The 13,084-nt window shown below is 42.1% G+C and overlaps 1 protein-coding gene across 1 annotated transcript in view; it reads right to left on the bottom strand.

Moving 5' to 3' along the window:
* GRIN2A (glutamate ionotropic receptor NMDA type subunit 2A) overlaps positions 1-13,084 on the bottom strand; it is a 1,504,071-nt gene that overhangs the window by 393,709 nt on the left and 1,097,278 nt on the right. The window contains exon 5 of the mRNA XM_086941364.1: positions 977-1,182. Coding sequence (XP_086797490.1) covers positions 977-1,182 — 206 coding nt within the window. The remainder of the gene's footprint in view (positions 1-976; positions 1,183-13,084) is intronic.

Raw genomic sequence — 13,084 nt, 5'->3', positions numbered from 1 at the left:
CATTAGTGGAGTATTACATGACAGTCAACATGTAATGACCAGATTGTGGTCACTACTGTGTTAGAGGACATATCTTTCTTTGGGAAGGAGCCACTCCATACCATCTTGTTGATAGTGAAAGAACCACCTGCAATCTCACTGTAACACTGGCAATACTCCACTATTACTTCAGTACCACTGACCTAATCGCCAATACTGCTGCATGCCCCAGCATAGGTTGATAACTTCACATAATCCCTGACCTCCAGACATAGTCCCCTTTTTTGGAAGAGAATAATACAGAAAATGGGGATATTATGAAATGAGTGTGACATTGATTTTCTTTTCAAGGCATCAGTGACCTTTTCTTGTGTTTTCTATATGACACATGCATTGACACCTTTGGAAAAGGTGAGCCATAGCAGATCAGTAGCAGAGAAGGACAGACAGACAATATCAGTTGACCTCTGAAGAGATGGTGTCTTCCCTTTTTGGATTAGCTACATTTTGAATACACTTGCCTTGGTTTGGTTTCTCAGCAGCTTTTCTATGTGCTTCAATGGTTTTCCATTTTGTTGAAGATATTGTGAAAATTGGAACCAAATGTTAAGAGATGGTTGTACCTCAGACACAAATATTACAGGTTGCTACAAGGTTACAAGTAGATAACATGGCAGGTATTGATGCGAGAAAATGGGTGGTCTTTCATCTGTCTCTATGTCAAATATGTGAATATTTGAAAAGCAAGGGTAAAAGTAACAGCCCCTAAACATGGCTCCAGCGTTATAGACTTATGAGTTAGTTAGAAGAGGGATTAGGTTCACTTACACCAGAAAATGTAGTTCTTTCTGAGGCAGTTAGCTAATTCTTCACAATAATGCATTTTTGTAGAGCTATGTTAATTTTGGAGTTACATGCCCTATAGAAATTGTTTTAAGTTGATACTAATAAGTTGGAACATCAACATTTCTATAGATCAAAACGTAGGACTACTTACTTGAGTTTGATATGCTTCCGACATGGAACCGTGTTTCTCACACATGTCCCTGTCAAATAGTCCACATTTTCAACAATCACAAAAGGATTTTCTTCCAAGGTGACAATGCTCAAGTGGTTGTAATCAGGGTCTGTGTCCGCAAAAGAACTAAACCTTGGCCACACTGGGTACCTCATATTCAGGCTCTTGTTCTCCCACTTTCCCACCTGTAAGATAAAGACACAATGGTGAACTAGGCTTAATGTATATATTTCAATATTTCAAGTTATAAGCATTCTCCATGGTTCGGATACATACAATTTATCGGAGGGGAGTGGACCTTAATAAAGGGAGGCTTTGTCAAAGGTGGCTTTTTGCACCCCTTGTTAAATACTTTTTTTGGATTATTTGCAACCGTTAACAGTCAATCGCCTGTATATGGTCTCAGCAACAGACTATTAACCTCTACTAGCATTGACTGACTAACGGGTAACATATAAAACCGTCATAGATGTAGTAAACCTATCCACAGTTAAACGCAGTTTTGAAAATACTTTTCAAAAGAACAATTGAAAACATAAGAAAACAAAATCTCACTACAGCCATTTCTGGAGAAGGTTCTACTTCGATTAGAGGCACAAATAGATGTTAAAGCAAACACAAGGAAATGAAAGTATTGAAGTAGTGTGGCTCACTGGTTAGAGGCGGCAGACCCGAGAGCAGAGGACGGCCCGGGACCAGGGTTTGATTCCCGGCGCGGCAGGTTTCTGGACCAGGGTCAGCAGACTCGATAATTCTCTCGCCTCGGTGCCCACTCTGATCAGCGTTCACACTCGGCAACTCTGGGCATTAGCTTGCCTCATCTTCACTAACGGCCCCACCAGACCGCCGGGGATGCCTGGTCTCACCCTGGAGATACCCATTAAGGGACCATCTCTCAGGGAAGCCAGGAAGGGTTTCGCAGCGGTCGAAGCGCCTTGGGACCCTCCGGGTAAGTAGTGCGCTATATACATGCCTATACATTTACATTTACATTCACAGCACTGAAACTTTTCAGACACTCACCCCCAGTCACAAATCTGGGTTGAATCCATCATTGTTCTTAAGCTCACTTCGCCACCCCAGTTCTGACATAGCTAAATGCAAATCAGTCTTGACCCTGTGCATCATGTGAACATTCCAGTCCGAACTGCCAAGCCATGTCTTCCCTGGACCGGAAACAAGCATTGTGGGACCAGTTTCGGGTAGCTCTCCTCATCAGCCAGGCTAGCTTGAATCCAGTGGCAAAGTGAGCAAGGGACCCACGTCTGGGCATACCCTGCCAATTTAGGGCGAACAAAGCCAACACAAGGAGATGATGGACGCAGCGCTGCAACTTTTCAGACACTCACCCCCAGTCACAGACCTGGGTTGAATCCATCATCGTTCTTTAGTTCACTTCACAAATAGATTTTACCCTTAGGAAAATTCCCTAGGTCATATTTTCCCTTTTAATGTTAAATATTCCCAAATAAAGATGTTTGTGTTCGGAGTCTGTATTGGGAACCATACACAGCCTCAGGATAAAACTTTTTCCCATAATGCTCCTATTTGGCAAGCAGAGTTATGCACCTGACCTTCTCAAGGGGGGGTGCATAAGTGAACATCCTCCAATAGTTTTTAGGAAGAAATTCGAATAAACTGTGTATTTTCCAGCAATTTTATAAAAAATACATTTGCTAGCTGGCAATCAGTTACTCATAAAATAAACCAATTTTCTAGATCTGTCTCAGAAATATATTCCCGTGCAGAATCAATTACGTTTATTATGGATTGGAAAAATGTGTCTGGTAATTGAAAGGCTTTACGGGTAACTGTTGGCTTTGAAAGTGACAAATATAACCAGATCATCAAAGCAGATGAACGCTGGAGTCGTACTCCGTTAGAAATGTCACCTCCCTGAAACATTGTGTCCAAACAGCAACGTTTCTCTGCATAATTCAATCCCAGGCATAAGAAAACAGGGTTCTAAATAGTGTGTTAGGAGGTACAATATCTTGCACAATTCATCTATATATGTGAAACAACCGTATGAATTACCCTTCCAGAACATATATTATGAAAATGGGATTTCTTATGTTTTATGGCATAGTAAAATTGGCCACGATGCAGCTAAATTATTCTCTGCATTAATGCTATATTCTGTTTTGACCTGGAAAGGTAAACTCCATTTGCGACTTCACAACTGTGCTTAAAACTCAATAACAGGCATCAAGAACTAGACACCCCTTTAGATGTTTACTCCAATACTGAGCAGAAGGTTCATAACTAGGGCCCAGATTCACAAAGGTTTAGCTTCTGGTTAGCGTTACTTTTTTAACGATAAACCCGATGCAAAGCATATTTGGCGATTAAAAAACCCATGCAAATTGTTAAAGTTGTAATTGTTAAAAAACCAATGCATTGGTTTGTATGGAAAAGTAAAGCAAAGCTGCGCAAAATGCCGCTTTGCATAACTTTGCATCAAGGGGGCGTTACCTGGGTCGTACATGGGCGTTCCTATGCAACCACCCATGCTTTTTGATGCTAAACCCTTTGGACTAATATTAGTAGATAGGGTTTAGCGCCAAAAATGAACGCCGCTGAAAAGCAGCAGTTAAGTGGAGAAATGTTCTCATTTCTCCTTTCTTTTCCTACTTTGCATGTGTGCTGCACTGTGCAACACACATACAATGTAAGGAAAAGGTTTTAAACTTGTCCAGGCATAGTATTTTGTACAGGAAGGATACCCTTCCTGTCCAAAATTTATAGTAGACTCAGGCACACACCCTAGCACTATGTATTGCACTAAGGTGTGAGCCTGGAAAACAGCAGCTATAACCAGTGTCAGTGTAAATATGGCACTCTCCTGCCCTGTCACCCAATGTAAAATTGAAAATTGTAAATTGATAATTGTATAGCGCACTGCTCACCCGCAAGGGTCTTAAGGCGCTTGTACGAATACCGCTATGGAACCCATCCTGGCTTTCCCTGTGAGGCGTCCACTCCTGGGCACCCCCAAGGTGGAGGCCAGGCATCCTTAGCATTGTGGGGATTAAGCAAGCTATTGTGGAGATTAAGCAAGCTATTGCCCAGAGTTGCAGAGTGGGACTCCATGATTGGAATAGGCACCGAGGCGAGAATTATCAGGTCCGTGGATTTTTTAGCCCAAGACCCACCGAGGCGGGGAATTGATCCCTGGCCCCGGGCTAGACCTCTGCATCAGGGTCTGCCGCTCGAACCATTGAGCCACACTTCTCCAATGCAGTGCAGCATTTGTGGCTGCTGCGCTGTGTTCCGCGATTCTTTGAGGATCCGGGCCTAAGCCTCCAAACCGGGCATAATATTCAAAGTGATTTCATTTGATGCTAAGAATACTTAATCTAAAGAACTTTATTACAAAGTAACTAGAAATAGTGTAAACAAACATTGGTAAAGCTAGTAGGTCTGATATTGGCCACAAGCCGTTTGGCTTTATCAATTCTTGCTTAATTTTGTCATGTGTTAGCAAAACTTTATTATTGCGGACGCTACTGAGCCATCATGAATCTAAAAAAAAAGCCTAAAAGCTGAAATGTGTTTTTCATTTTAAAAAGTGCACATTGCTACAGTAGACCCTGTAATGTATGTGAACTACTTTGTGTTGTTGTGCTCCCTGTGAAAGGATGGAATGCTGTCACTTACAGTTAGATCAGTCAATGGCTGAAAAGGGCAATACTCTGTATACTGTAGTGGTCAGAAGAATGACATAACAGACCAATGGACGGAGAGGGCTGGCTGAAAACCCCTATAAGTGTATTATAAATAATATTTTTGAAAAATCAGTATGTCTTGACTAACACCAGACTTAAAAATTAGTACTATTCTGTAGCTAACAGTAACAAGACTCGTATACGAGCTAGATTAAGTGATAATATAAATGACTTTAACCCCTTCGATGCTGGTGACAAAGCCAGCTCGTCATGGGCGTTACCTGCGCTGCGCACATGACTAGCTGGCTTTGTCACGTAACGCGCAATTTTCGGATTCTCAGCGCGCAGCGGGAAAACCCGCTAGCGCGCAAGCGGTTAATTATGGAGAAGTGTGGCTCACTGGTTAGAGCGGCAGACCCTGATGCAGAGATCTGACCCTGGACCAGGGTTCAATTCCTGTTGCGGCAGGGTCTTGGGCTCAATGTCCATGGACCTGATAATTCTCGCCATGATGCCTACTCTAATCATGGGTCCCACTCTGCATCTCTGGGCAATAGCTTGCTTAATCTCCACACTGGCCCTAATCGCTAAGGATGCCTGGCTTCACCGTGGGGTGCCCAGGAGTGGGTGCCTCACAGGAACAGGTCAGGATGGGTTCCTCAGCGGTACAGCGTGGAGACACACTGGCTAGTGTAACCAGGTGCTTTATAAGCTCAGTTACTTACTTATTATTTCTTGCTAATTAAGATTGAGCACATGGAAAGAGGGGAGTGACGAAACATACCTGGGAGAAAGAGTTTAGAGATTTGGCCGGAGCATTAATAGAAAACAGAGAGGGCAGATAAAAAAGGGATAGGCAATGAAAACATAATAAAACTATAAAATGGACTAAAATTGTAACTGGCATATAAAGGAAGTTAACAAACATAGGTGACGGAAATATAGACCAAGTGTATGAAACCGATTTGTGGTCACAGAACCATTTGCAAAATCACAGGGTTTGTGATCACAAACATTTTTCTGACAATATACTAAACCCTGTTTCCGGAATTCTGCCCACACACCAAACTACGCGCAGGAAAACAGGACCTCAGAGTATTGGGGTTGTACCCTCCTACCACCTTAGTACCCAAAATCCCAAAACCGACTAGCTATAGTGTCTCATTCATTCTCCTATATAATCACGGAGCTACAAATGATTAGACAACCCAGAACACAACACTCATGACTCTCTCAGGAATCACAGTAGCAAGACATACCCTTTCCTTCACTCACTCATACTTGTCCACAATAAGGATTGTCAGAGTCACTGTATAGTTCAAAATGTTTATTTTAACTATTGTGCTCTAAAATGCAGTATACGAGCCACTACCAGCAGCAAAATGCATAAACCTAAAACAGTTAGCATTGTTACAATACCATAGAATATAAGGAGGGATGTCATCAAATACAGAGAGTGGAAAAAGGACTATAAGGCCTAACCACCCTCCCCTTGGTAAATTGAAGTTTATTATTATTAGACAACCCAGAACACAACACTCATGACTCTCTCAGGAATCACGGTAGCAAGACATGCCCTTTCCTTCATTCACTCATACTTGTCCACAATAAGGATTGTCAGAGTCACTGCATAGTTCAAAATGTTTATTTTAACTATTGTGCTCTAAAATGCAGTATACGAGCCACTACCAGCAGCAAAATGCAACAAGAAAAAATTATTCAATGCAATGTAATTATGCTCAATTCTATATCAACTACATTGTGAGTCCATGATCCCTACTATAAATGTTCAGGCATACTCCCTCATTCATGCAGTGCCTCTTCCTACACCATTTTTTGGGTGAGAATATCATACAAAATTTGTATGTAATTTCTGGCACAACATGGACTATACATTGGAGTCACTTCAATTCATTTCTGGGCAATAGCTTGCTTAATCTCCACACTGGCCCTAATCGCTAAAGATGCCTGGCTTCACCTTGGGGTGCCCAGGAGTGGGTGCCTCACAGGAACAGGTCAGGATGGGTTCCTCAGCGGTACAGCGTGGGGACACACTGGCTAGTGTAACCAGGTGCTTTATAAGCTCAGTTACTTACTTACTATTTCTTGCTAATTAAGATTGAGCACATGGAAAGAGGGGAGTGACGAAACATACCTGGGAGAAAGAGTTTAGAGATTTGGCCGGAGCATTAATAGAAAACAGAGAGGGCAGATAAAAAAGGGATAGGCAATGAAAACATATTAAAACAATAAAATGGACTAAAATTGTAACTGGCATATAAAGGAAGTTAACAAACATAGGTGACGGAAATATAGACCAAGTGTATGAAACCGATTTTTGGTCACAGAACCATTTGCAAAATCACAGGGTTTGTGATCACAAACATTTTTCTGACAATATACTAAACCCTGTTTCCGGAATTCTGCCCACACACCAAACTACGCGCAGGAAAACAGGACCTCAGTGTATTGGGGTTGTACCCTCCTACCACCTTAGTTCCCAAAATCCCAAAACCGACTAGCTATAGTGTCTCATTCATTCTCCTATATAATCACGGAGCTACAAATGATTCGAGACAACCCAGAACACAACACTCATGACTCTCTCCGGAATCACGGTAGCAAGACATACCCTTTCCTTCACTCACTGATACTTGTCCACAATAAGGAGTGTCAGAGTCACTGTATAGTTCAAAATGTTTATTTTAACTATTGTGCTCTAAAATGCAGTATACGAGCCACTACCAGCAGCAAAATGCATAAATCTAAAACAGTTAGCATTGTTACAATAACATAGAATATAAGGAGGGATGTCATCATATACAGAGAGTGGAAAAAGGACTATAAGGCCTAACCACCCTCCCCTTGGTAAATTGAAGTTTGTTATTATTAGACAACCCAGAACACAACACTCATGACTCTCTCAGGAATCACGGTAGCAAGACATACCCTTTCCTTCACTCACTCATACTTGTCCACAATAAGGATTGTCAGAGTCACTGCATAGTTCAAAATGTTTATTTTAACTATTGTGCTCTAAAATGCAGTATACGAGCCACTACCAGCAGCAAAATGCAACAAGAAAAAATTATTCAATGCAATGTAATTATGCTCAATTCTATATCAACTACATTGTGAGTCCATGATCCCTACTATAAATGTTCAGGCATACTCCCTCGTTCATGCAGTGCCTCTTCCTACACAATTTTTTGGGTGAGAATATCATACAAAATTTGTATGTAATTTCTGGCACAACATGGACTATACATTGGAGTCACTTCAATTCATCTTCTTATACATTGTTTCAATATTAAAGAACATGCATTTTTTGCATGGCTGAAGAAATGTGGGTCCTGCGTGCGTTTCGGCGACACACCTTCATCAGGTAGCCATGTAGGTTATGATACCTTGTCAGATACGAAGAGTCATCTGACCTTTGCAAATCTTTTCCAATTGTAATTGGAAAGGGGCCAAACATTTTGTGATATGAGCTATTAGCATAAAGGTTAAAATGCAAAATGATAGACAAGTCGAGAACAATAGTATGAAGCATGCACCCACTTTTTGCAACCTCTCTGTTAGTAAATCTTTCCTTAGTAAACAACAAAAGAAAGTTTGAAGAATAAGGAAAAGCAGATTTGAAAAAATGCTTAGGACTGGCGAGAGAGCAAGTAGGGACAAAAAGAAAAAAATATTCACACTGGTTAAGTTGGATAAACAAAAGCATGGATTAAATATGTTGTGACTTAAAGATAAACATGCACTGGCAAAGCCAATAAGACGCTCCATTACATTTATTGGCTTAGTCAATGCTGATATTTTTTCAAGGATGGCCACTGAGCAATATTTCTCTTTATTTCAATATAAAGCATTCCAAGAGGCCTGCTGCAGTTGAACAAGCTGTGTGGTGGCCATTTTTCAATAGTTTTTATGGGGCTTGTTGGTGTGATAAAGATGCAATGCTTTAATTGTAATAAAGGTTGATAGGTCACAAACACTAAGCTAAACTAAATTATATTCAACTACATAACATGTGAAAAACGAAATCCCATAATTTGCATCATCCACAACCACAATCAAAGCCACCTTCTCGATCTGTTTGTTGAGGATATTCTGCAAAAATCAAAATGCAAGGTACATGCATGTACCTTAGGATAGGAATCGATTGACTTTCTGAGATCTGCTTTGGCACACTAGCTGTATCCCTGTGACATCACCACCCATTAAAAGCAAGACAACAGAAACAAAAATAAAGGTTAAAGGGGACTACCTCTTATATCTCAGCAACGGTGGGATGAATACGCTGGAGACCTGGAGTGGGACGGTCACTGGAGCAAGACATTGCTTTCAGGTAAAGCATTAACACAAGGACTTTGCATAAAGTAGGGTGTGGGAAAGTGTGACATAGAAGTGGGATGGGGAAAAGACGAGCACAAGGACTTGGTAGGGAATGGTGGAGAGATCAAGGGAACACATGGACTTGAAAAGAATTATGGTAGAGATACGGAGAGTCAGGCATGTGCTACAGTGGTCCTGAATAAGTTGAGGAGACGAGGGTGTCACGGAATGCAGCTAAGAGAGGGGAATGTGGAGATTGACAGATCATAAAACTTACAGCAGGATATATGGAGAGTAGAACTTCCAAAGCCAAGGGAGGAGGGAGATAGACTCAAGCAGGAAATAGGTAAAGAACTTCTGAAGGCAAGTTCAGAAGAGGGGAGGGCGAGGAGCAGAGTAGCAGAGTTGCAGGCAGGTATATAGTCATCATTGGCACAGTAGGATAAAGGGGTCATTTTCTTTCCTTGAATTAGTGTCGATTGCAAACTTGTTACAACATACTTGCAGGGGTAAATCAGTAGATTGCCACTAGCAACGTATCAGTGGAAAAGGGCGCTCCTGAGAATCTTCCCTGTGTCCCCTTTCACTCAAATATTGCGTGGGGTTACAATGCAGTGCACTTGAGGGGTGAAGCATGATTGAAGGGAAGTGCTAGAACCCAGAATAGTGGAATAGTGTGCGTGCTTGATTCTGGTGCGTCATCCACCAAAACAGGGCAGCGCAGTGCAAGCGCAAATTATCACAGGAGAAAATCTTCGTTTAGTAGGAGAAACGGGTTTATTCATTTAAAAATTACATAAATAAAAATAAAAAATACATTTTTAAAAAAGAACAATGTATCTGAATAAAACGTTACGTAACAGTAACATTATCCAGGAACTACGACGCAATTTTTTCATGGGACCTCTGGCACTATCTTGAAAATTAACGAATAGCACTTCCTGTCATACTTTGAAATGTGCAAAGGATTTCTTTTATTTCCTACACGGAGAGCACGTGGCATAAGAAACGGACCGCGGGATCGTCGTCCGCGCGCATAAGCAGCCGAGCTGATTTTGCTAAAGCTGCTTATTAGCTCTTCCACTGCTGATTTCGGAAGCTGGACTAATTGAATTATTCTCTGCAGAGCGCTCCGTTGCACTTCGAGGTTATTTTGCGTGGCTGGGCCTACCTGCGATTAATGAGCGTGTTTATAATTGTGCTCTGGCCTCGAGCCAGCCCAGCCGTCGTCCTGTCTTATTCAGTGAGGGCTGATGCGATATAGCTGCACTGCAACAACCTAGTTTTCTCTCGGTGTACACTGCGCATGAGCCCCACAAACAGAACATAATTGCTTCTCGTTAAGATCCAACGTTACCGCATCTCTGTCCGAGGCCTTCTTTTGTTGGCGAACTCTTCCGCGGGGTTGGAGTCCGCCTCCAGTTATCACGCGTACTTATTTAAAACGATCACACAGTCACAAGAAAACGAAACAGACAATAGTAAAAGAAAATATATGCACACGATAAAGTATTTTGTTTTACTCATCTCTAGACTGGCCCTAAAAATCAAATATACAACCAGTGTGGCCCTAAAAATCAAATATACAACCAGCTTAATCACAGTGGCATACTTTAAGGCTCAGGTCATATTGTTTACATTGTTAAACGTATTTTCTAAAGCCTGAAAAAACACGGGCTCAGAAAGGCAGTTGCAGATCTTTCCTGAAAAACACCGAGGCCTCTATTTACTGAGGGTCACACTGGTGCTGTGGTGCACTGCACAGCTTGGCCCTTCACCAATTGGCGTTTTTAATTGTAAGGTAATTAATAGACTGCTTTGCATCGCTCTGCACCTTGCAAGCGCCCGTGCAACATGTTAGTAAATCACCCTCCGAGTCAGGCCTATACCCTAGGACAAACTGCCAATGTGCCCAACATTGAAATTCACAGGTGAGATTTTTTATTCTGTATTATGCGGCATATTAAGTACCCCTTTGCACAAAGAGGTGACAACATGTTCAGATAAAATTACGCAAAGTCTAGCCAAACATACAGTTGTGCATTGGGAACTGGATAAATCTAAAACATAAAACCTCTTCCGCTATCATACAAAATAGAGGAGCAGTAGGCCTGTGGAGGTAGTTCCCTATATCTAGGCAGGACATATTTAGCAAGAGTCTGGATTCTAAATGGCAAATGTCAGTCTGATCTATTGGCCAACTTGCTGGCTAAGGAATCTGCATACCCGAGCTCTGATCTGGGTATCCCTCTTTGAGCAAGCGGTTTGACCCTGGTCAAATCGTTCTCTTGTTCTTTGCCTCGGTTCCCTTGTCTTACTTACAAAGAATTGATATCACTTAGAAAGAAGTTCCCCCGAAATGTAGAGATTTAAATATATAAAAAACGAATTTTCTTTCCAGTAGTCTTTGCTCCAGTAATGCAACAACTTATTTACTGGGCTGCCATACAGCTGCTCTGTGATTCAACTAATAATGTACTCGGCCAATGGCTAAGTAAAAAAAGGTTACTGGTGTGTGATCGAAAGGAAAAATTGGTCTCTGTCTTTTTTGCAAAAGTCGCTCTATCAACAAAGTGGCAAAATCTGGCAGGTGCAGCCAACTCTGCGCTTTAACTGTGAGACTTACAATTATCTCTAAGCAGCAATCATAATAGTCCAAATGAAATTAACTCATTTCTGAAGTCCACATTCTCCTGTGAGCAGTTTTGCCCAGAGTTAAGTGCTTCTTTAGATGAAATGCCTGCATTGTGGCAACAGCAAGCACTTATATCGGAGCGGGGGGGGGGGGGGGGGGCTTATATCCACATATAACACCATGACCGGTCATTGTGGGCTCATCTAGGTCATGTTCGATCCCTGGAAGCAAGGCGGGAAGGTGATTCCCGCCATTATGAGCTCACGGCTGCTGAGTCAGGCCTTCCTATCATGTTTTTCATTACCTTTATTGTCGAGCCAATTTGTACCGCTCGCTGACTGCAGCAGCAATGGAGGCGGCAGGGCTGCGGCTGGCGCCACGCCACCAGGCCGAGCTGTCCTTCAGGCATAGCGAAGTCACACAGCAGCTGCAAAGTCCTCTGCTGTTGATTAACGCCTGTTTCAGATGCAGTGTCCTCAGTGGGGCAATCCTGGAAGATGCCCGTCACTCAAGTGACCACCGCTTTATAGTGCAGCGACTGCACTCTTAAGGGTTATAATATCATCCAAAACAATAATCTGCATTATGCCAGGCATAATTAGAATTCAGTGTAGTTTTGCCAGAGGGATTTGTGTTTTCATGATGAAGGAGGGTAATATTACTTAATTGGAACATGGCTGATGACAGCAAAGGACAGATGTCCCTTGGAGACACTCACGCATTCCTCTCATTTGAGGTCAAGGCATATTGCTCTCAGCCACTGATTTCTTTCTCATCAAGGTGGGTTAGTAATAATTAGAATGTACCCCCATGCATAATTTGCATAATTTCCCCCTTTGAAATGTCTTGAACTTTTGGGAAGATTATCCAAAATGATGCAAAAGTGCATAAAATATTTTGAGCAGGCTTCTTGCTTGACTTTTCTAACCAACATACCACACATAGATAAGTTACTTGAGGTAGCGCAAGAGACTGGTGGACACAAAAACAGTCTTTGGGAGATATTTCTGCTCGATCCAGTCTCCTAAAGGCAAAAATACTGTGTTATGCAAAATCAAAATTCGATCATTTCGTGGGAGTAAGCCAGTGTAATAAAAATTACTCACAGGCTTACTAAAGACCATTATGGACTGAGAGGGGATTCAGTATGCCGCATCCTGTCTGTGCTCCTGATCTGGCACCTCTAAAAACACCCTTACCCACTACAGTGGGTATATTGTTTGGCATGCAGCAGTAGAGCTGTGAACTGCTGGAGGTATTGAGTGGAGTTGAGGCTACAGGAGCGAAGGAGATGAAGCCACTAGGTGGGCAACTGCTTCCGGCCCAGCCCGGCACTAAATCTAGATGGCTGATGAGTGCCTGTGAAGTGGAGAAACCTTGAGGTCCTAACTGGGTGCACCAGTACTAACTATTGCAAAATATCCACCTGGTCTGTCGGTGAAAAGA

This window comes from Lissotriton vulgaris, chromosome 10 (genome assembly GCF_964263255.1).
Source record: "Lissotriton vulgaris chromosome 10, aLisVul1.2, whole genome shotgun sequence".
Taxonomy (NCBI): domain Eukaryota; kingdom Metazoa; phylum Chordata; class Amphibia; order Caudata; family Salamandridae; genus Lissotriton; species Lissotriton vulgaris.
This window is presented reverse-complemented; position numbering and strand designations above follow the sequence as displayed.